A 26605-nucleotide genomic window follows, 5' to 3' on the forward strand; every position below is an offset into this window, starting at 1 on the left:
TTCCTTATTATTGGATTGGTGATTTTTTAACCTAATTTCAGTAACTTCTATTTTAGAAAAAAAGAAAATGCACTTTACAGATCCGAAATCGGACCATCCGTTCAAGAGTAAATAGAAAAGTAAATTCTGGTGCGTCCCAGGAAGGGTACATTTAGCCTTAAGGATTAGATAACACGGATCAGTTGAGCCATGATCGCAGGTCCAATTTCTTGAAATTACGCCTATAATAAATATGTATTATAATTTTAATATATGATATATGAAGAGTCATACTATATTCTCTGAAATTTTTAACATAAACGTGAATTTATACGAATTTCCACTTCTGAACATTTCTCGGAAGATTAAATGTTTTAATATATTTTGGAATTATTCTAGGAAACGTTTCAAATATATCTAACTATAATTTTCAGTACAGTTCATGGTAAGCTAAGATTATATATTAGATATATATACTCTTAATATTTTCACGATTCCCAGTACAAATCTCCCATAGTGAAAACAAAAAAAATATTTGGTAACATTTCAGACCGTGAAGGGTCAAGCATTTAGAATTCGGTAAGAGTGTGCCGTTTTTCAAACATTAAAACTGTAAACAACCAGGTGATGTGATTAGCATTCACTCTTACCTGTCAAGTTTATCCCCTATCCCAATGATGGGACAGGTACCCATTTTATCAAGGCCCAACGAAGGTCTTCCGACCCAAGAACCATAAAGATCATTCCACATGGTAAGAAATAATCATGATCTGCTTTTTGAATCTTTTGTTTTGTTCCTGATGTAACTAGCAGTCCTGGTCCACATACCCCCTTTCTCCGACTCATTAAAATCTTTATTTATGGTATCCTCGCATCTCCGTCTTAATCTATAGATCTTATATCTTAACAGAGAGTATAAATACAAATTGATTTCTATAAACATTGCATTCTGCCATCAATACAATTTTAATAGTTATTATGTACATTTAAACAAGTGTATTTTAATATCTGAGATTAATCATTTTTAACCGTAAGATTTGTATAACAATTGGAAAAAAATACTTTACAAAGGACATAATTTACAAATGTACAATTGCATCTTAAAATTTATAAAATGATTACAATAATAAAAATATTCCTTGCAAACAAATCTATATTTTATATATTTAATATTATATTTGAAGTATTTTCAATAGTTTGCATTAATTTGTCAACAAATTAGAAAGCAGGTCTTTAATTCTTTGAAAAGTTATCTTAAACTTGAAAATATCAGTTGAAACATTTTTACAATTTACATCAAATAAACCCAAACTTGATAAATATAGCTACAGTCTTACTCCTTAGTCTTCTGGCATGACAACCTCCTTAGTTCCAAGTTGTAAACAGATCAATAAACGCCTACGCTGAATTCTTACCATAGCAAAGCAGGAAGTTATATTTTATCATAATAAAAATTAAAGTCAATCGATACCAATTTAGTCCACTGAGGATATTTATTATACGTATATTATTATGTTATTATTGATGTTATCTTCGGGCGATTCCCGTGCCAATCTAGTGCATCTCACAATTTTCACTTACCGCCCTGGAAAGCTAAAAATTTTAACAAAATATTTTTCGAACATTCTAAACATTTCTAACATTCTTGATGTAAAAATTCGAGAATAGATAATCAACTTTTTCCATCAATTTCCATCCAAAAAGACAAAGCCAGATATATATGATTGGGATGGATAGAGGCCGGAAACGCTGGTCTGTCTCCGATTTTCCACTCTCTTAACTTCTATTTCTTTATTTTTCTCTTTTGATTAGTTAAAAAATACTTTCATAGTCTATATTTATATTTTTTTCAATACTTTTAACGAAAAATATAAAATATCCGATTTTTCAATTTATCATATTTTTAAATATTTAATCTCAAGTCTTCATTTTCCGTTTGAAGTAAATTTTTCAAAAGTGATTTAGGACCGTCACTTAAAAGGTGTTTCTAGGATGGATCGAATCTTAGTCACTTTTTAAATATTGCTAGATTTTTCTCTGCTGGTTAGTTACAGAATTCTTTCATAGTTCATATTTATATTTTTTAAAAATTAATTTAAACAATGGAAAATGATTAATTATTTCAAATTAATAGAATTTTAGAAGAAATGAGAAAATTCGGCATGTTAATCATTTAGTTTTCCATTGATACATCACGTTTAAATAAAATCGTTAGAGCCTTTTTTGATTAAAAATTAATTACATAAAGTATTACTTCTGGTAAGCGATTTTTTTAAAGAAGGTGCTGTTACATGTGCGATTTTAGTTTTGTAAGGATTTTCAGCTTTAAGCAGTTCGGGCCTTATAACTTGTATTTCTTCGATATCTGGAAATCGAAATTTCACAATACTTCCCCTTACAGTTCGATGTACAGGTAATTGAAGGTAAAAGTGATGGTATTCAATTTCCTTCTCAATACAAATTTAATTATTGAAAATATTTTGAACTTGGCCGCTTTTCGGACGGACAAGACACAAGCAGCTGTGCCGTCCTTGGCACTAACATGCAGCCCCCCTCCTTGGCAAGGAAGACTCTACGCCTACGGAGATCACACCTAACCTTGTTTTGCAGTTTCGGCTTTGTCTGTTCACAAGGTCAATAGTCACATTGCTAGCTGAACTCCTTTCGGTTTCAGTCACTCTTCAAACCCGTCCGGGTGTCTTGATATGACTCAAAACGCAAACGTCTTAAAGCGGAACTAACTTTATTTGTATAAGAAATGTCATAAAAATACAAAAATAGGTAAAATGAAAACAATATTCAACGAGAAACACATAAAAAAAATAAATAAAAGAAACGCAACAGACGAGATAAAATATAAAAGGGAAAATAAATAAACAACAATAAACTTTTCATCTGCAGGACTGTTTTTTTTTTACATTTCCCGTATCGTCCAGGGAACTGAGATCATCCAGTAGAAAAATAGAATTGAACAATGTTTTCATACTACATATACATGACGATATGATAGGAAATTTAATTATCTAAAAATTGAAAAAAAAAAAAAAAAAACACCTAAATCCGACCAGTAGATTTTCCCATTTTCTATTTATGGTAAAAAATATTTTAGCATAATTGAAAAAGTATACATTTTTTATAAATTATAAACGTGATATCGTAATCAATCGTCAATTTATATAAAAGGAAAAATATGGAGTTTACTCTAGGAAAAAAAATGTTTTCCAGTCATTATTGACATTACTTTAATTTTATTTTGTATATGAAAAGACTTTTTGTTGATTTAATAAATAATAAAAATAATGAGAAATAAAAACATAAAAGGAGTATGTTTTTATTTACATACATACAAATTTTTGAGCAGTCAAAAAAGAACATAAAAATGATAAATAAGAAATTTCACCTGAAACACCTATGTAATTGGGCATAATTCAAGCAAGAAAGAACATTATTTAAAAAATAACAGAACCACTAATCCATAATTATTAGATTAAAATTTTGTATATATTTCACTTCAATTTAACGTTTTTTTTTAAATTTCATTTAATAACATGAAGATACTTATGAAATGAAATAACAAATTTAAAGATTTTTTAAAATTTAAATTCGACTAATTAGGGAATAAGACTATTTTAGGAATTTAAATTATAAAATTTAGGTATATGTGTATATAAATTGTTAAGAGTTTACTTGGACCGTTGGGATGTATCTCGGACATATGTATATTTATGTAAATTTAAATACGATTCATAAATTTCGTTATTTCCGTATAATTAATGTAATATATCGTGCACTTCACTAATAAATAAAGAAATGTATGAAATTTATTGTAATTAAATATGCATATTTATCGGAATTTAAATAAAGTCTTTAAATTTCGTTATTTACCAGTGAAATGCATGATATGTAAAATTATAGTAAAATTAAAACAGCAAGAACGAAAGATTTACGAATTAAAAATTTTCTAAGATGGGCACTTGTTCATTTGAACAGTTTCGTGCATAAAACGATATCGCGTGTCATTAAATGCGCATAAAATTTCGTAAGCTTATTAAGAGACTGAAAACTTTCTTCCAGCGATCAAAATAAGATTTCTTCAAAAGCGCATTATTTTAATGCTTTATAATTATCATTAAAACAGAAAGTATATTGCAAATAATAAATTTATAAATCGAAGTGCATTTATTTCCTTAGATGAATTCTCTTTATACTGGCAAATATAGTACATGACGACTTAATACTATACGTAATAATAATACCTGATAAAGTATTATTAAAGTGTAGTATACACGATAATAAAACATGATAAAGATATTGCAATAAATAAATACATTATTAAATAAAGCAACAGTATTCTACTGGAACACTCCGCGAAGGAATAATAAAAAATAAAAAACTGTTTCTATATTAATAATTGACAACAAAACAAATAAACGAATAAACAAATTAGATATATACAACAATAATACAAATTAAAAATATAATACAAAAATAGTGGAACTACAAGCTGAATGAGTAAATATTCTACGTTAATTCGTTAATTTCAATTACTCATTATTGAAATTTTCTCCTGCAGCTATTACTATGTTTATTTCTTCATTTATTTTATTGAAGAGTACCATTTTATACTTTTATATACGTTTAGTATACTTTTATCATTTCATAATTCGTACCTCTACAATATTATATTTTATTTTTTATTAGTATCGTCGGCTATCTACGATTACTAATTAATACATTAATTATTATATATGCTTCTTAGTGTGTTTGTTATTATATTCTTTTTCTTTTGCAGGAATTAAGGTTGGACATGGAAAATGACACTCTTCCATATCTAGCTAAATTAAGAATCTTCTGCTTCTAGCAGCTCCGTAATTAAAAAACGTAAGGACATATATCCATAAAATTTCACATATTCCTAGTCTGTACCTACGCAATGTCTGTGTAAAATTTGAATAAAATCTATGATGATAAGGTTCAAATGTTGACGTCGAATGATGAATACACAATAGTCACAACAGATTTCTCTTTGTCTCTTAAGAAATTATATAAAAAATCACAAATTGCAAAAATAGAAAAACTTAACAATTATGTTTTTCAAAAACTGAAATTTAGTTTAGTTGGTTTCATTATTTATTATTTAAACTTATAACTGGGTTTGTTAATTTTTTTTTAATTAAGTATTTGATTTAACAATTTTAAGTCCACATATTAAACATAACCTATAAGAGAACAATAACGGCTTGCAATTAAAAATTCAAGATTGAAATTAGATAAATTGTTCTAGCTAATATAAAATATAACTTAATTATACATCTTATTCTTTTAAACATAGATGAATTTTAAAAGGAATGACAGAAAGATCTTTTTTTTTTTTAATTTTGTTTATTTTATTTTTGAAACCATTAGCATTGTCTTATTACCCCAAGCCAGCTCTGCGAACTCATTATAGAACCGTGGGTAGGGCCGTTCCATTCCTTAGTGATGATGTGACCATATGGGTACACAATGCAATAGAAAGGTACGGAATTTTTAATGGCTATATTTCAATACATCAACAGAATAAGGCAAAGGTTTTCGACCTTGTTATTATATAAATATATATATTAAAAAAAAAATTCAACAAAAACATTAATCATAATGTGTCATGAATATGACTGTTGAAAAACTACCATTTTATGATATAAAATTCCGGAGGGTACTTAGGTATTGTTGTATGGCGCAACGTCCATCTCTTAATTCATTATTTCAAATAAATTATTCCATTATAATCCCAAAACGAGCGATTAAAGTAGATTATATACACAAAATTATGAACATATCGCCAATAAAATGAAATTTTGAATCAACTTTGGCATTTATATTTAGTATAAATTTTAATGTAATATTAAATAATTAGTCACTTTATATCGGGAATACTTTTTAGGACATTAATTACTCTTTTTTACAAAATATAACTATCAACATTCAGCTACAAAAAATGCAAGGAAAAAAATATGGCGCCCAGTGGGTGACTGATAAACCTGTAAATGTACCCTCAGGTAGGTAAAGGTTAGACACTACTGCAGGAGGGATTCTTATATTCAAGAGCAGAATTAATGACAACATTTTTTTTTTTTTTAAAGTTTACTTATAAGCCATCGTTGAACGAACAATACGGGCCAGTAACTTATGGATAAACTTCTAATATAACTTCTATTAGAATTAGAATTCTAAGATAACTTCTCCCTTCTTAAAGCAGTCATTACCACAACCGAACTTAAATAGATTTTAATATATTTTCATTTAATGACACTTATTTCATAACCCCTTCAGAATCATATAGTTCTTGTATAAAGGAATGACTAAGAGTAATTAAATCTCACATATAGAAGAAAAAATACTAAACTAAAATTTTTTAACTTCAAAAATTTTAACAGTTAACCGTCTATCATAGCATTCAAATATTATGAGTGACATGTGCTGAAGGAAACTCCTTCGTTCATACAAGATGTTCATTTTAACAATATATTTTTTTAGTTATGTCTCATACCTGTCATTACGAGCTATGAAAATTCTGAAGAATTTGGCAGGGATTGTATAAACTAAGCACGCAAGAAAATATTAAAGTTATGCGCGGAGGAATATAAAAGAAATAAGTATTAATAAAACTTCAACAAACATCAATTTCGTAGGAATAGAAATTTTTATCCTTAAATTTATCATAAAAGAAAGATATTTATTTTGAATGAGAGTAGAAGAATTACAAATATAAAATAATAATGATAGAAGCAGAAACGTACGCAGATAAATCGATAAAGTAACTACGGTGACCAAATTAGGGTTATTTCTAAGGATAAACATGAAAATTTGGGCCGTCCGCAGCTCAGTGGTTGGGCACAGCCTTACTATTCTGGTCTATTGGCGGTGCCGGTTTGAATCCGGCCTGGGACGTATTTTTTCATTGAGTGACGGTCACACAAAATGAAAAACTTGGGATGAACATGAAGAAAATAATCGGAATACAAATAAAGAATTTATACCTGGCTGTATGGGAAACTCCAATGCCATTAAAATATAAAAGAAATAAAAAACATGGAAATTTGATGCAACATAAAATATTTGAATTTTCCACTGTATTAGCGATAATGTCCGTGAGATCTTCCGATTTCGGTCCATAAACGAGTGTTTTTTATGAAATACATGATATTTAATGTAATACGACACTTCCCTGGCAAATTTGTAATGTATCTCAAAATGTTCAAATATCTGAGACTCTATGTCCCAGAATGATAAAATATTTATCATTTGCTTTCACATCAGATTAATATAAATAGCCAAACCTTGATTTCTCTAGTTAATTTTAATTTTTCTTAATTTTAATATTTAATTTTTAATATTTAAAATAGTTAATTTTTCTCTAGTTAATAGTTGAGCTTACCTGCTGGGTTGTGGCAGTGGTCGTCTGGGTTGTCTGTATGGTCTGTTGCCCGGACTTCTTCTGCAGAGACTCCATGACCGCCGAGATTTTGTCACCCGCCTCCGGCCCACCCTCTGCCGGCAGCTCGGGGATCTGTAGAAACAAAAGTGAGAAAATTATAAACAGACTGTATAAGTGAAGTCCTTACTTTAGAGACTTCAGTTAATTGGTAATTACAATGAGCTCTAATTAAATAATTATTGAACTCGTTATTGTAATTGCAAAATTATTCAATATTTTCTAGAGGTCGAGTAGTTTTTTATAAATAAATAAATAAACCGTGACAATTAAACAATTAATATCATGAAAAGGAAAAAAAAAGAACACTACTTTAAAAAGATAATGGGAATTCCTGAATTTACTGTTAGCAAGTTCTTAAGCAGTAATCGTCCACGGTTATAAAAAAAATCTGAAGGACGATAGTAAAAAGAGCGGTTGTGATTGTTGCTAGGTTTAAGGACACCAATACTAGATTGGCTTTATTTGTTATTACCCAAGCACCAGCTTTGTAGCATTGATAGTAGAGTTTTAGTTGTAAAATTTATATTACCCCCCCTTTTTTTTTTAAATTTTCTATTACGTAGTAAGATCAGCTACAAATTAAGAAGAAAACAACATTTTTTTTCTCTTTAATCAAGCAATCTATTTACATTTTGTTGCTTTGTCACACTCAATGGCACCAGGAAGTGCTCATACAAATGGATTGAAAGATCCTTTTCATAGATTTCAATGCTTCCGATTTACAATAATTTTACTATTTATTTATTTTAAGTAAAATTCAAATGTTTTGGTTAGTTTATTATACATCATATATATTAATTTTAAAAAGTATTAGTATTGTAACTAAAGCAAAAAAATAAATAAATACATAATATATATATATATATATATATATATATATAGTTGATGATACCTGGAAGAACTTAACAAAATTTAATTAAAATCTTAGTGAAACATCTTCCATGCAATATAATAATTGTCCGATAGTTCCTGAATAACGAAAGTACACAGAAATGGAAAAAGAATTGAAGCTATAAATATAATCTACAATCTTAAACAAAATAAATTTTAAAATAGACTCAAACAATTTTAGCACACATTATTAATAATAAATTAAAAATGATAATTTTTAAAAGTAGAAATACAAACGTTTATTTGGATACTGGAACTGAATTAAAAAAATACAATATACATGTATTGTAATTTTTTAATGTAGTATATTTTGGGTCAATATATAAAAGAAAGGATATATCATCATTCTAATGTAAGAATAAATGTAACCCAAAATAAAAAAACAGCATTAGAAGTTGAAATACTGTATAAGGAAAAAAGTAGTTCCTCAGGAAAAAACTCCACAGACATGTCTGGAGTTGAATACAAGGTACAAAAATTATAAAAATTTATTTACAAATTAGTTTTGAGGGAAATATATATATTTATATAAAACTTGTCCAAAATAAAGAAAAACAAAAACACCCAACATATTGGTTTATATAAAATTGTTTTAAAATTAATGTATGTTTTTAATATATGATTTTTGAGTGCAAAGTTAATTAATAAATTTGCAAATAAAAAGCCCTAAGAAAACTAAATGTCGACGAATAATTCCATGTAGTTGTATTTAGGTATAATATAGAAGAATTTCAGTATAATGACAGGGGTGACGAAATAAATTATTATTAATTATGAATTATTTTCAATAATTTTGATTGATAATTAATAATTTGAAGATGAATATCACTAGAAAGAGATGCAACAATTATATATATGAAGCTTCCAGAATTTAGACCTGGAAAGTGTTACATATATTAAAAGAAAGATGTAAGGTGAAGTTTATTAATTAAAAATAAATAGATAGATATATGATTTTTTTTTATAATTTATTATATTGCAGAAAAATTTGGAGGATGGGGCAAAACGGTTTGCCAATTTTTATAAAAATACTTTTTAATATAAATTATTACATGAAATATATTTCATATAAATATTTTAATTTTTATTGGCTGTTTATTAACATTGTGTTGTGTATTTGTCATTCAATTTTACGACCACATGTTTTATTTCATTAATATATTATCCTTACGGTATGAATCAACTGAACTCGACTAATATAGAAAAAAAAAATCATAAATAAAATTAAAATAAATATTTATATTATATGCTTACGTTATAAAAATCATATGTCATTATTAACTATAAAAAAATCTTTGTTCAAATTAAGGTGCACAGTTAAAGTTAAGGTAATTATGAGTTTCACAATTGCATGAAAATACAACTAAATCAGTATGAAAAGATTATAAAATAACTACAAATACCGAAATTGTAGATTAACACAGGAAGAGCTGAATTCGAAAGTAAGCTAAACTCTTCAATCTATTGGTAATTTGCCAGGAACTCGCAGCTCCATAGAATTAAGTTGAAATTTCAGGTGAAATTGCTGAAGGCAAGGTTTTTATTCAATTTCAATATCTTTAAAACATTTTATTTATATTAAAATGAATTATATTAATTTTTAAATAATACATTTTCTTACTTTATGTACAAAATATACCGGTCTAGTAACGGAAACCATAATGGTAAAATATTGAAATTAACTACTACAATAGATGGAAAAAAAGTTTGATATAAATAATTGAAACATACATATCGTCGGGTAAGAGATAAAAGGGATTTTCATGTAGAATTAACAGTATTTGATCACTTTTAGCACCTAGTGAATCAAGAAAAGAAAATTCATAAAAAATACACATAAATAATAGTTTTAGATTTAATAAAATAATTTATTAAACAAAGATCCAGTTATATCATTAATGGATTAAAGAAGATTAATAAACAATTACTCTTTAATTAAGCACTCAAATCAAGATTTGTTACAACGCAATGTTGAGGCAACTTCAAGTACTAAATAACTTAATGTAAAGTCACATTTATTACTAAAACCAATTAATAATTATTTATAAGTTGTTATAAATAATAATATAAATAAACAATCTAGAAAAAAATCCTGACAGATCATAATCCATCTCACTTCACATTCATATGAAATTTATGATTTAGAAACATAAATAACATAATTAAATAAAAGGAAGTCATAGGTAAAGGTAATTAATCAAAATAATCAACAAAAGATAAATCAAAAGAAATAATTTTTAGAACAAAAAAAAATTATAGTGAGCAGGGAAAATTATTTTTTGCAATCTTTGTTCATGCCACATTTTTCGAATACTTTTCCTCCTTTATCGGCCATATTTAATGTTAACTCGTAATTGTGGATGATTCAATTGAAGTTAACAGACATATTTAAAATTCTCCTTCCACTTCCACAAGGCTTTCATTAAGATTAATTATTTCAGTATATATAAATATATACGGTGGTTTAAATAAACTTGAAAGAAATTATATTGTTAGTTTATAGCTGTATAGACAATTTTAGCCTCCTTTCCTGTTAGTCGAATCATTATGATGGAATAATACTTTTAGATACCTGAGGCAGAAGTACCTCCATGACAGGCTGGAAGGCACTGAAGGTAGACCAATACTCCTACCTAACTCCCACTATCCACTCTAGTCACATCTGGATAAGCTGTGGAGGGGAGCCAAGATACTTTATCATGAAGGCTCACACCGACCGACTAGTAAAAGGAACGTAAAAGGAATGTGAGAGACCTCGGAACAGAACAGGAGGAATCTACAAGAAGATACTAACAAAGAAGATCAAAAGAATAATATAAACTAAAAAATGGAGTCCGGAAACTTCACTTCAGCAGCAGCAACACATCGGTGCATACTCCCTTCTTCATGAGATGACAGAGGGTGAATCGAGTATGGCCTATCCGAAGACGGGTTAGTACATCTCTGTAGCAGATTCATGTTTCCGGCCGGATTTGATTAAATTTTATGGTAGAGCTTGGAATGATGTAGAAACTTAAAAAGTCTATCTATGGTATGTTTGTTATTCTGCAAGATGGTAGTTTAATAATAACTAAGTATAATTACTAGTCAAAATTGAGGAGTCTACTAAGTATAATTAGGGATAATAAAAAATGATAGCTGTTTCAATACGTTAATAAAAAAGTTTATTCGGAGCTCCATATGATCAAAACTATCCACGGCACTAGAAAACTTAATGCAACATAATTTAAAGTAGCGTAAATTTGCTAAAATATGAGCTCTAACATGGTTTACGTTCAATAATTTCTAATATACAGTTTTTTAAAAAGCAACATTTCATAAAATATATACTGAAAAATCAGTAGTTACTGAATTCATAGGAAATCTTTACTTCAGATTAATGAGTGAGTGTATTAGTGTGATAAGTGGGAGGTACTACCAAAGATTGAAACATCGTTTTATTGTGTAGATTTTGATGTCAGATCAACAATTTTGTGAATTCTATCATCTACTAATTCTCTATGTATCTATTTGAATGAGAAATGAAAGGTTCTATTTCAAGGAGATAATACGTCTGAAAAAGTCACTAGGCCCGTATCAAAGTGCAAGTAACAGTCAATCAGACGAGACGCATAGACCTGCATCACATTACTTTCGTTCAACTAGAATAGACATTTAGGAAATTGCTTGCCATTAGAAGCCTCACTTCAGCTCTTTTAAATGTTCTTTTAACAACTGCAATCATTGCTCTGCCTCATTATCCGTCTATCCTTAATGGCAACCTAGATTTACCAATGTGGGCTAAGGACGTGTCAATTCTGAAGAAGGAATGAGGATCAACAGATGTCGGCGCCGCCAAATGTTTGCGAGGAATAATTAGGCTTGATACAATGAGCAGTTTAGACAGTCAAAATCATACACAGTACGGTTTTTCCATACTTAAACCTTGAATTTAACTGAACTTGACTTAATTTAATTGAACTTAAGTGAACTGCACATACATCCAACAGATTTGTCAGTCAAAAGTCAAAAGGAACCAAACTATTTTTTACCTATAGCGCTGCGTCACAAAAGGCAGGGTGCAGTCCTCCAGATTAATATTGAACAATAAACTTTTAATAAAAAAGATACGTTAATTTATTATATATATTGGATTATAAAATAAGTTCGTAGCATTTTTTACTGGTGATTCCAATAAAAACTTCAGATTCTAGTAAATATTTCTAATCAATTATATGACCCGTTTTGATATATTACATTTTGAACTATCTTTCAGATAATTTTTTAATTCCGTCCTCCCAGAACAGATTTTTGCGCAATGAACTCCTCTGTACGTGCGATTCGCAGTCCTCGAGCGAATTAAAGTGTTTCCCGTTAAGAGCCCGAAATAAGTGAAAATTTGTTGTGGCTAGATCTGGTGAATAGGGAGGATGGAGGATCATATCCCAGCCAAACTCTCATAATTTCTGCCGGGTCTGCAAACACCTCAGGACGGGCATTATCGTAATGGAAAATGGATTACGAGACACAAATGATTTGGGACACTTGCATAAGATAATGTAAACATTATTGACCAAGTAAACATGATTTTATAAACACGGAGAGGATTAAATTGAAATATTGAAAAACGCTACGAACTCATCTTACAACCCAATATATGCGCGGATTATTAGCTCAAAGTACAGAGGTCGAAACAGAATGATTATTTTCAGACTATGGAATACCTTTTGAACCCCATGCATCTCAGTGCTGCTATTGTGTGGGAAGGATTATTCCTTTATTTTCCGATGAGTTTTTATCTCTAGATCAGAGTATCAAATAAACATCCAATCAGGATATCAGCAGGATTCCACTATTTGTTTTTCATTGCGGGTAATATTTTTATTTACATTTCTATTTATAGCTATATACGTATAGTTAAGAGTAGAAAAAAATGCTACGATTTAAAATATTGTGATGATATTGGCCATTATGCAAAAAATGATATATCATGTAATTTCTCTCTTCTAGTATATTGGATCTCTGATAACCATGAATAAATGGTTTTACGTATGTTTAATAAAGCATTTTAGCAACAAACATAGCCATTAAAGTTCACAAAAGGAGATAAGGAACACATCACATATATAATTGAAATCATTAATTGCCAATATCAATTACTGATTTTATCAGCAATGAATTGGTACTGGACAAAGTCAGTTGAGGACAGAAATAAGTTCTCCAGTAAATTCATCCTATTTATTGCTTATAATATCCCGTTTAGAATAAAAATTGATGAATCTGCCAACCATAATAAGGGAGAATTGAAAACGGATAAAGGAAAAAAAATTGCGTAGTATTCTCTAAAATTTATTTTAAAAATAGGAGTCCTAATAGAGCTGTTTATGCTCAATAGTTTCCAAAATACAGTTTTATTAAAAGCAAAATTTTAATCCAAATAATGAAAAATGAAGAGATTTTGGCAAATTAACTAGAAACTACTATTTCTTTGAACGACATACAGATGTCACAGAAGCTGGTAAAAGTGTTTATTAAAACTCAAATTAAAGTTAGTTTATCCAAATTACAGCACTTTATGACGTTAATTTTCGTAGTAGTAGTGGTAGTAGTAGTAGTGGTAGTAGTAGTAGTAGTAGTAGTAGTAGTAGTAGTAGTAGTAGTAGTAGTAGTAGTAGTAGTAGTAGTAGTAGTAGTAGTTCTATTACATTTGCTAACATGAATTAAAAAATTGAATTAAGAAAAAAGTTATTTTTTGTAAAACTGTATTTACGGGGGAAAAAAATCATCAATTGAATATTCACGTTCATAAAACGTGAATAAATCCATTAATAGACATATTTTGGAAAACTTTATCTTACTTAAATTATATTTTACTTCTATTTTCAGTTTGGTAGGTAGTTTTTAGGATATGGAATACCAAATGAAAAGTGAAAGACAATTTTTGGTTTTTTAAATAAAAAAGTTAATCCATGCTGGCCGGACCCATCCCACTAAGACCCCCGGAAGCAACAGTCCTATATCGATTCTGAAATATTTGCTTAAAACGAGAAGAGAAGACTCGCACAGTTTATTTTTTTCTTTACTTGGAAACAGAGGATATTTTTTATTATAGCTATACCCCAAACTACGGTTGACAGTTATCAATTGTGACTCTAATATCTAATATCTCTCTATAGTTTTCATTAAAGTAATAAAATATTGGAGTGAAGTGAATTTTTTTTGTTTCTCCTCTTGGGCTCTTCGACTAGATTAGAAAAAGGCAAGACAAGGATCTTGTAATGTCAGCCAAGTTCAAAGTAATAAGGATGCAATGGGTAGAATAAGAAAAAAGAGTTGAGATTAAAGAAACAGCTGTTTTGTTCCGGCATCGGGGCGATAAACTGTGTCGTTTAAATGATCCAGGTGTCTTGAAAGGAAGGAAAACAAAGCTTCAGTCGTTGGATATTAACCACGGAGATCAAAAAGCTACAGGAAAAATTAAAAACTGAATTAAGAAATGAGAATACACAAACAAAATTGCTTTCTTAAAGCATAAATCAATTCGAAAATTAGAGAGTTCGATATAAACATCAAACTTCCTCCTTACTAATGTAGTATTGAGGGCAATGAAAGCTTTTGATTAGATCCAAATGAACCTAGATATTACGAGGCTTCAAGCCGAACCTGTGCATGCCGAAGTATCTGATAGTAAAAGATCACTAAGAGAAATCTATACCTAATAATGGGAACAAACCTGCTTAAACAGCATCATTATAAATAAAGCTAGTAGCATTTAAGCTTAATACAAGTTAAAATGTTAATTAAAATAATTTTTTAACCGTTCAGAATTCTAAATACATAATAAGAAAAATCTGGTGATGTGAGTGAGGTGAGATCACTCAAATTTCACGTAAGACCCAACTTTGAAATAAAATGATTCCTGATTGAATTGAAATGAGGCTTTACACACAAAGATATAACAGTTTACTAAAATGAACATACTCCTAACCATTTACTGCACTTATTCAATGCAAAATTGTTATAATATATACAAAGAATAATTTCATGGATTTAATAATCGTGTTATACGAAAGGCTCATATAGGATAAGTGAAATTGTAAAAGTCATTATTTAATAATTATGATAACAAGCAAAAGCAATCAGGTAATAAAATTGGGAATGCGTCTGCCAGTTAGAACTCGTTTGAAAACAGACCTATTATTTATACATTGATCGTTGTTCTCCATTTTCATCTACGAATTTATGGTAAATTATTATTATTATTTTCAGAATTTTGTAATCAACAATTCTGATAGGGATAAGACTTAACTGATATTAAAGATAATTTTATAGTAAACTGATGTGGCCACTTTAATCAAAATCGATTCTATAAAGTGTCTTTTTATTTTATTGGAAATTTCCATACAGCCAGGTATAAATTCATTTATTTGTATTTCCGTTATTTTCACCATGGTTGGGGGTCGAAGTTTTTCATTTTGTGGGACCGCCACTCAGTGAAAAAAAGACAACGCCCCAGGCCGGATACAAACCGGCACCACCAATAGATTTCAGAATGGTAAGACCGTGCCTTAAGTGTCAATTCTAGTCGTTTGATTTTCACATTCCTGGCATATACCTTAAAAATATAATTTAACTTTCGTATGCCTATTGGTTTTTGAACTAGGCTGTTTACTAAAACAAACAATTTTGTGAGACTTAACTATTTGGATTCATGAGATCTCTAAACGTATATTTGCGTCGTAAACTCAAAATCGGAATTTTTCATGTTCGGAATACCTTCCCTTACGATATATACCATATAGAGGTAAGTAAAAACGAAAATGATGAATATGTTACCAGTGAAACCAAATGAATTAAATACTGTAAAACAAAAATAAGAGCAAAAATCTTTACTGTAATAGGATACATGAAGACTTGGTTTGTTTGAAGGTTAACCAAAGACAGTGTTAAGGAAAGCTTTAGTCTTTATAAGATCACCCCGCGACCAAAAGGAAAGGAGGAGTAATCAGAAACGTCAATAAATCTTGAAAAATATTGTCAATTACGCAAAGCGAAAACAACAGGCGACAGTAACGTTCTTCGAACATAGCTCTGAACCCAAACTGTGAATGCTCTGCTAAGAGAAGTACCGCATTGTGTCGCACTTGTGTTTCATTATTTAATATTTTTTTAAAAATTAATCGGATGCAATTGCAATTGTTCATGCTCCTATGTGTAAGTATAATCCAAACTTAAAGAGGGTGAAGCCACAGCTAGTATAGTATAATCTGCCTCAAGATGATTGAGGATGACCTGGAAAGATGATTAAGATTGATTCTCCCAAATTAGACAATCACTGATGTCCATATGTCATAACTTCTTGCAATTGCAGCATATTAAACAACAATATGGCAGATGCTAGATCAAATATATTGATATTTAGGAATATTAGGAAGGTATTTGGAATAATCATAAGATTACCGCATTCGTCAACAATTGTATGATCTACAATAAACAATTAGAGAAAAACAGTAAACGATCGTCATCTTGGTTACAGCTGGGATGAATTAGATATTGTTTTTTGGAATTTGAGAAACAGACCTTATAAATAAACATTTGAGGCGTTCGGATGTAAAACACAACTGATATTTTTTTTATGAATTGACGTTTTTGGCATTACTTTTTTTAAAGGCTGATATCTTTTTTTTTTTTTTAAATCTTAACGAAATGTATTTTCTTAAGAGAATAATTTTGATATTAAGTAATAGTACGTGACTTCGGACAGAACACAAAGCATTGTAATTAACAACTCTTAAATTGTTTATTTAGTCAGTTACACTATATATTACAACCGAACACCTCATATTATCACGCCCAGTTCAAATTCCCTTAAAAATAGGTAAAATGATGAGCCTACTCACGATTGAAGACTCGGCAGCCGTAGAAACAAATGTGAGGAGGGATGGATATCTTTGTACATCGCGCTTACCCAAAATGTTGCTAGATTCACTGGATACGTCGTACTTTTGTTTAACCATTTCTTACAACTGACGCACAACTTTTTAACTACTCTTTGAATTAATACAGACCATGATTAACGAGCAGTGCGATCAAAATTGCTCATTGGTAAAACGGACGTTTGCTATTCAAACGTTTATCTAAATTAAGAATTTTACTTTTTCAGCGACATTATTAAATTAATAACTTCCAGCTGTTTTTGAATTGTTTTAACGAAGAATTTCCTATAAGCTTTGGTATTGGCATAGGTTAAAAAAAAGTTTTATATTGTTTTCGACGTTTTCCAAAGTCAAAACTGTAGACTCATAGACTGACCCAAAGCTGTACTAATTATTATAAAGTAATCATAGTCTACGGCAGAGGTCGTCAGCTTTTCATTAAATAAGATCTACTAATAAGTACAGTATATAAGATCTACTAGGGCCGCCTGTAGCTCAGTGGTTAAAAAACAGTCTTACCAATTTGATGTCTATTGGCGGTGCCGGTTCGAATCGGGCGTTAACTTTTTTCATTGAGTGGCGGTCCCACAAAAATAACATTGACCCCCCCCCCCGACCATGGTTAGGCAGTATAGGACTCCAATGAGAGTCTTGGCCGAAAAAAAAAAAATCTACTTTTTATGTTAAAAGTGTGTCGCGATCGACTTACATAGGCGTAATCTGAGGGATGAGAAGGGGTGTTAAAAGCATACTATACTTATACACTATGTTTCAGTACAAGATATGGGTAGATAAGAAAAGTAAGGTTATTAAGAAAATAAATTTTCAGATCCAACTTTTGCCGTATATGCAGTACCTAAAAATTTGATTTTCCAACACTTGTTCATATACATACTTTTACTAACTTAAAATGCAATTTAATTTTTTTATCAACTTCAATGTATAAGTTGTTGTATTATTTGTTCGTAAATAAGAAAAAGTTGTTATAAAAATACACTTTAAGGCTGATAATTTTATTTCAATATTTCACTTTCGATTTGTTGGTTGTTTTTTTTTGGTCCAGGAAAATTTATCATGAAAGAATAATATGACTTACATTTGGCTAATCTATCAATAGCTCGCTGAGTAAACCTCGAACTACAATATAGATATACTGCTTATCTACGTACCTACGTAAAAATAACTACAATAATTATTTAAAGGGCCAACAAACTCAATTCCAGGGGAATAAAAAGAACATGGATAATTATTAACAATATTTATAAATTCCAAAGTAGCTTCAGATAAAGACAGATTTACCATTTACTGCGTCCAATAAAAAATATATATGTATTTTTCAAGTTCTGCCATTTTGAAAACAAAGGTATGACCTCATATTCTGATTTAGAATGAGTGGTATCATAGTTGAAATTTGATCCTTAACCCCAACGCAATTATAAAGGGTATGAGTGTAAATTACTGTTTTAATCTGAAGAAATATTAACAATTGTAGAATTGATACATGATAAATGGATCACTTAATCCAGGGGTAGTCAACCCTGTGTCCCCCCGATTATGCCTTCTATGCTCATATAACTTGTTATAACGTTTAAGTAAAAATCATGTCAACTCCATGATCTGTTGCTCGTCAAACAGCAAAGTGTACATTAGAACAGTAAAGGTAATCTGCTTTATATAACTAATAGTTAATTAGAAATATGAGTGCATTTTTTTTTAAATATTAATTTAATAGTATAATAGCATCTTAACTATATGTTTATGCTAGGAATGTTTGTGTTTAAGATATTATTTTATTTCAAGTTTAAATTTGTTTTTATTTATTTATTTTTACTTTTTCTTTTATTTCTTATTAAGTGATCATTTAATTTATATATTTGTAAATATGGCGTGAATAAGCTCTATGATACCTATTGCCATTACCAATAAATATAAGACAGAAATAAACATAAAAATAAAATTAAAAAATTGTTTTTATGTTAATCTTAATAATTTTAAATTTTCTCCCCTCTCATTTTGGCGGCATTGAACATTGAATAATAGTTCTGCACTATTATAAAATAATTTTCACAATATAAAAACTTGGGTAGTTTTGTAAAATGTACTTCCTTTTAATGCATTCATTTCATAAATATTTTGCCATCAACATTTCGGAATGAAAAATCTGAAAAAAATATTATTTTCGTTTTAATTTTTATCTATAGTTGTATACTTCGTCTTAAATTAAAATATTTTACTTTAATTTTATGAACGCTACTTTGAGTATTTGTTTTCACTATTCTTGATAGTGAAATAAATATGATGAGATGGATAGGACAATAAAATACTTAGTATAGAACTATGGATATAAAAATCAAACGGATAATGTAACAACTGAAAAAATTACCCATCCTGAAGATGAAATATTATTGAAAAAATAACTATGACATTGTTAATAATATCCAACAACTGAAAGGATAAAAGACAAAAAAATAGTGTCCGTCACCAGACTGATTATCTGTATATCTACCCCAGGTAGGAAAAGGTTAGAAGGTAGGCTTAATCTATAGGCCCGACAGTACAAAAAATGTAAAATGCCAATAAGACAAACAAAATTAAAAATAAGACAACGTTGTATATATGTGTCAGTGTGACAAGCACCAAATAAAAATCTACATGCGTAAAAATATTTCAAAAATTGGATATTAGGAATTTAAAATAGCCTGAAAGACGATCAAACTTTGGCGAGTCTATCAAAACTGTTCAATGGAATTACCTAAATTTAGTATTTGTAGGTATAATATAGTAAAGAATAATTTCATGAATCTTCCTCTCATTAAAGATACAACTCATCCATCGGATGACCTGTACAGTGGTCTATTACCTTAAAGGATAATACGATAAAATCTATCAATACCTAAATTTACTAGGTTTATGACATGTAAACATTAAAAATTTAGAAAATAATTCATATTAAAAAATAAACAAAAAGTTATTGAAGTATGTACGGTTACTTTATAAAATCAAAAACCCCATTGTGTCATCAACGGCATTCAAAACTGGACAAGGTGTTAAAATTATATTTAACAAATTATTAAACCTACTGATTTCGAAACTGGATTTGTGAGAGTATGACATTATGATTCTCTGTTAGATGACCTTTGCTGCAGATTTATTTCTTCACGCTCGATCCTGACTTGAAGGCCTCTTCGACCTAATGGTTGTGCTCCCGGAAGATGCAAGAACCATTCAGCATTGACCCCTCCGAGCTAACCTTCGAAAATATGTAGTCAGAGTCAGAGTAAAGTGACTCAAGAGCGGATCACTTCATGAATCTTCTCCAACACTATCACTCCTAGCACATCTAAGAAATTGATGAAATAAAGTATGCAACGGAACCTAGGTTGATGAATTATCAAAAACGCTTTTCTATTATCACAATTTCTTGTAAGAAAAGAAGACTACAGCAAGCTCGAGCGTATTTAGCAACCTTAAGAGGGGATACCATGAAGGCGTTTGTATTGAGGTCACCATTTGTCTAACATTCGTTAGAAAAAAAAAATAACATGTAAAATGTTTGAATTTTTAAAATTCTTTATTTATAATCTTAACAATTTCTTGAGACTGGTGAATATTGTATAAATAAATAAAAATTATCCATGTTAGTCTCAAAATCTCAAAATATTTTTTATACGTTTCGGCCATCCTCAAGAACAATCTTAATACAATTTTAGAATCAAATCATTTAAACAACAACTTCATACAGGCAATTTTGCTCAAGTCATTTGTATTAGTCCACAAATTATCCTAAGTAGTTAAATGTTCACATTGAATTGAAAATCTCAAAAAAAGAAAAAGAAATGGTATTGTTTAAATAAATAAAAATTTTTTATCCATTTTAGTCTTAAAACATTTTTTATTTCTTTATAAGTCTGACGTTTCGGCCATCCTCAAAGACAATCTTAATCTTTATCACAGCCAACCTTCTTTGATAAAATTTATCACAACAATATTTTCTATGATAAATATTAAGACAAATACTGTGATAAATTTTAACAAAGAAGGTTGTCTGTGATGAAGATTAAGATTGTCTTTGAGGATGGCCGAAACGTCAGACTTATAAAGAAATAAAAAATGTTTTAAGACTTTTAAGAATTTTTATTTATTTCCACAATACCATTTCTTATTCGGAATTTTGATCCTTTAATAACCCTTGCCACATAATTAACAAATAACCGGAATTATACAGTAAACGTATTTTTCTTAAATAATTAAATATATGTTTATGACATTTTTTCCCCAATCATTGATAACTCTACCACAGCCAGGGTAAACCAAATATACTTATATTTTTCCATTTTATTCTTGCTTGGTATTATTCCAAATCTTCTGCGAATTAGTTGTAGTGTATAATTACTAGTTATTCAATTTAGAATACATCAGTTACCAAACAGGTAATGTTTCTATTTAATTAAATTTAGTAATAATATTTGACTAATTTTATTTATATTTTGTATATTTTAGTGTTTAATAATCGGTTAGAAAAACCCTTGTCTTAAAAAAATTTTTTTTTTTCACTGTAGAAAATGAATATGAGAACAATAAAACCTCGATACGTCGCCAAAATGTAGTTATTTTTATTATTAAAGATCCAAATGAACTTTAAAATAATATTTATATATAAAACAGCGGTATCATTATACAAAGAATTTCACATTAAAAGACTACAAGGCCGATACAAAAAAAAAAAAAAAACAGTCTACTGTTGACGTACTCTAAAGAATTTAAAAGATTTTTTTAAGGATGAGGTGAAATCTCATTTAATTGTACTTTATTTCAATATTATAATATTGTATTTTTCGTTATATATATTTCAAAGTTATATGTTATATTTTTCGAGGAATTTAGGATTGTTTGGATCTTGAGAATGAGTTTAGGGTTGAAATTCTCTATCCCATTCCCTCACAAAAACATTCTCTCTTTTTCTCACTAACTTTGTTTTTCTCACTAAGCTTGTTTTTATCTAAGATTTATGTTACCAAGAAGATAAATACTTATTTATGTTCAGTAAAAATACCAATACAGCAACACTGATTTATGAAAAACAAATTAAATAAAAAAAAATTTAAATCATTGATATTTATATTTTACAAATAATTATAAGTAATTATTTGAACCATATTTCTAGGTGAATTAGTACAACTAAATTTTTTGAATCATTATTATTTTTTAATATTAGTTACCTTTCTGACACTGTGCAAGGTGATAATAAAAATGGATGATTTGACACCTTTACTGTTAAAATCAGAACGTTTACCTTTAATTAGAAACCACACGACAAATTGGTTCCCACCATAATTGCAGGGATAAGCAAAATAATATTCCCAGGGTTAGACACTATTATTTAATAAGGATAATTCAAGGGGCTCGGCCAAAGGCTGTTGTACTAGGATTTAATGGTAAAATTATACTATTATGTTTGGATATAAACTATTGTTAAATGTAAATTTAATATTTTATTGCTAAAATATCGTGTATGATCAATATGACTAAAATTGAATTTTCTTTCTGTATAGTAAAGATATGCTTATAACCACAAATCATATGACCCAAACCGAGTTATACAAAGACCTCTTAGAATGGAAACGAAAGGACAGTTGACAAAAGAAACTAGTCAATCAACGCACAGACAAGGCAAAGGCAAAAAGGATAAGAAAACTGCGCGACACGTGGCAACTCCTAATCCATCACCACGTCTAAGACATTAGTCTAAGCCGAGGAGACCAAAGCGTAGATAGGAAGATAAATTATAGAAACGTATAAAGATGAATTAGCTTAAATGGGAATTTTAGATAGAAAATAAAATTTATATATGATAATAAATTATTCGATTCATGGTGTTTAGGTATATCAAACATTTTTCTCACAATTATCCATTGTTTTATAGGTTTATCAAGTGAAAAAAATATCATTCGTAAGGATCATGAATAAAATATGTCACACAACTAACGCTCATGTCATTAACTTTCAAAAATTAATAAATAAAATTATATAATTATATAAAAAATAGAATAATTATGACAACAATAGACGATTTCAAACACAAAGGCTAGAGTCTAAACTATTCCGGTGAACAACCAATATACAGAGTGTTCACGAACATGTTTTTGTTTTTTATCGTCAGTTCCGAAATAAAACTTAGCGTGTCTTAGTTATGTAAATAAAGTTTCTTTAACTAAGGAATTTTTCTTAGTAACCTCTTCCAGTTCTACTCCAGCGCACTTAATTCTGGAATTTCCAAAGAGGACAAACTCTTTCAATGAAGCATTCTCCATAGAAAATAAATTTTAAACCGATTTTATATCTAAGATCTATATAATGATTTTTTCTGACCCAAAGCGCCCTGAAGAATAATTCAGTTTTCCATAAAAATCCTTTATTACAAAATAAGTAACTTCGCCCGGTTGAGGAGACTTAAATGCCTAAATAAATGTATCCATTATTATAACGGATTTTCAGTGAAAATAAAATTTTCAAACGATTTTGCTTTTTAAGTTTGCCGTATTCTTCGCACTTTGGCATACAGATTGTGAAAAAAAAATCGATTTTGATTTAATTAGAATTCTTTATTAGAGTTATGCGGGCTGGAGAAGAACTGCTAGGTCAAATTCTCTAATAAAAGAAACTTCCTGTGTCATAACTAAGATAATGTACAGGGTACAGAAAATACAGAACATCTCATATATGTCGTAAAATAAAAGATCATTAAACTTATTAAAACAACTTATTAAACATGCAAAATGGCATTATTAACCAATAAGTTCATCACCAGGTAATAGGCATTAAATTATAAGCCTTGACCTATTTTTTGAATTATCATTACCTTTGTTCTAAATAGATATTTTAATCTTAATCGATAAAACAGATTAAATAAAACTTAAGGTATCTTGAGGTATAAGTAAACTCTTATAAATAAAATTAAAGCTCTCAAAGAAAATAATTAATGAAACCTTAATATAATTAAAATTCAAATTTCGATAAATTTAATAGATTGAATAAAATTCTCTTTGAAGAAAAATAATACATTTAATACTGATGAATGGTAATGAGGAAACAGGATTAATATTAGCTTACATAAACAAAATAAATGAATATATATTTTAAATCATAAAAATTGTAAAAGAAATTTCTCAATAAATTAATTCCACAGAAATGAATATTAATAAAATATGCAATACCTCACGTGATATAAAATTTAAAACATTGAAGTAACAGAATTATTATTATTTCATTTTTTGACTATAAACAATTACTTTTTAAATTATTACTCACTCTATAATTTTATAATATTTTCGGTCTTAATAAATGTAAAATCGAGAGCTGAGAAAACAATGGAGAGTATTTTTTAAAAATTATAAATAACTTTACTGTTACGTATAATTAAAAAAAAAGATTTAATATATAATAATTTAAACTGAGGAAATAAAAACCTAGAAATTTGATGAATTACATCAATTGAAATGAATTCATTTCTAAATATATTACAGAAATAAAAAGATACATGTTTTGAAATTGACCTATTAAGAGATCCCAGGAATTTGTAGTAATTATTTTAAAGATATGATTTACAAACATTATTTTAAAAACAGTGATGATAATTGAAACATAACAACAGATAATGAGTTTAAAATATTTTAGAAATAAAGTCCAAATTTCTAAAACATGATACGAATTCATACTCGTATCAATTTTAAAACTTCATTTTTTTTTTTTATCTAAATGTACCTTAGAAAGTTAGTTAATTCTAGTCCTTAAATATAAACTAAACAAAAACGAAACCATAAAATATAATCTTTATCCCTTTTAATTTATTTTCACTTCAGCTGAGTTATAATTCTTTTTTTAAAGAAAATACATTTTTTTTACTGCAGCAAAGCTAATGATTATTTAAAAACAGCATAATATGAATTAGTTTTTTATTAATAAAAAAATGTTATCAATTTTTCTCAAGTTAATATTTTCTTCTTAAAAAAAAAAGTTTTAAACCGGAGAATTAATGTTTACTTTAGACTATGGTAAATTGTTTTCCAGTATTCTTTTTAGACTTCTTACAATTTTGTAATTGGACAAAAAAAATTATACAAAATAAAATAAAATTTCTTACATTAAAGTACACTCCAGTAATAACTTAATAATAAGAAACACGCTGTTGAAGTTAAGTATAAGAAAAGTTTTGAAAATGTTTTTCTATTAGCTTTGAATCTATTGTATTTAACGAGGTTTGCTTACTTTTTTGAATTTCTTATCCACATACATAGGAATTGTTTTGAAATTATGACTTATGAAGGAAAAAAGAGGATTTATGACTACTGAAAAAAAAGGCAACTAAACTTTAATAAAACCAAACAATTTTAATATCTTAAACAGAAAATGGATTTTTAAATATGAAATGAAGCTAGATATTCAATAACGAATCGTTTTTGTGAAATTTTGTTTTACAAGAAAGATCTTTATTTATTTCACGAATTTTCATCTAACAAAATAAACCCCTATGATTCGGATTTACTATTCGATATAGATACAGGCCAGGGTTTTCGTATAGAATAAATTATCGGTTATGTTTACAAAACACACACACAACAAAAAAGGTTGTTTTTTTAATGCATTTGTGGATTGAACTAATGTTTTATGAAGTATTTAATTATAAAATTTAAAACAAAAGGAAAGTAAGACTTTGGAGGACGAACCTTATAGAGCTGCTTCCCAGAGGCAGGCATCCTCTTGATGCGGACCATGACGGCGGACTGGCCCAATTCCCGGCGTCTCTTCTTGATTAGTTAGCACAATATACAGGCACAATAGCCCCCAGTTGTGTAACTCTGTTCTCTTTTCGTTTAGAGTTTTGAATTTTTATTTTATTTCAATCAAGCTATTTCGGCGTTTGTGAAACCGCTATAACCCAATTAAGGATATATTTACATTCATGATTGTTCCTGTATTCCTTTTCGGGCAACCTAATATCCAATCAATGGAAAGAATAAAAGAATCGGTTGATTCACAACTTTCCAGGTGTTGAATCCAGCATTGATATCATAGTATTGTTAACTTATTTCTGGACTGTTAATGATGTATATATTTTTGAGATTCATATGGATCAAATAAGAATGAAATAACAACATTGAGGCGATATTTCGCGAATTCATTTGTTTGCATAGCCATGCCCTTAAGTGATTTTAAAAAAAAAAAAATTTCTTAGATAATTATCAAAACATAATTTATTATTATATAACTTCGAATCAGCACTAAAAAACACAAGCTCACATCTATTAGCAATTCGGAAGGCAAAGTTTTGGTATAATGAAGACTA

At 28.6% G+C, this 26605-nt stretch overlaps 1 protein-coding gene across 6 annotated transcripts in view; it reads right to left on the reverse strand.

Moving 5' to 3' along the window:
• The window catches only part of Sarm (sterile alpha and armadillo motif), a 265336-nt gene that overhangs the window by 127863 nt on the left and 110868 nt on the right, over window positions 1–26605 (reverse strand). For 3 of the 6 annotated variants that reach the window (XR_001344971.3, XM_014438457.3, XM_014438460.3), the window contains one exon: window positions 7397–7528. Coding sequence is in view for 5 of the 6 variants with exons in the window: in XM_014438457.3 (XP_014293943.1) it covers window positions 7397–7528 (132 nt within the window). In the remaining variant the exon portion in view is untranslated. Of the gene's footprint in view, window positions 1–7396; window positions 7529–10919; window positions 10973–17226; window positions 17493–25985; window positions 26049–26605 lie in introns of those variants that run through there. The other 3 variants (XM_014438461.3, XM_014438458.3, XM_014438462.2) reach the window with 3 other exon arrangements.

Source organism: Halyomorpha halys, unplaced genomic scaffold (assembly GCF_000696795.3).
Source record: "Halyomorpha halys isolate HHAL.00 unplaced genomic scaffold, Hhal_1.1 Scaffold58.1, whole genome shotgun sequence".
NCBI lineage: Eukaryota > Metazoa > Arthropoda > Insecta > Hemiptera > Pentatomidae > Halyomorpha > Halyomorpha halys.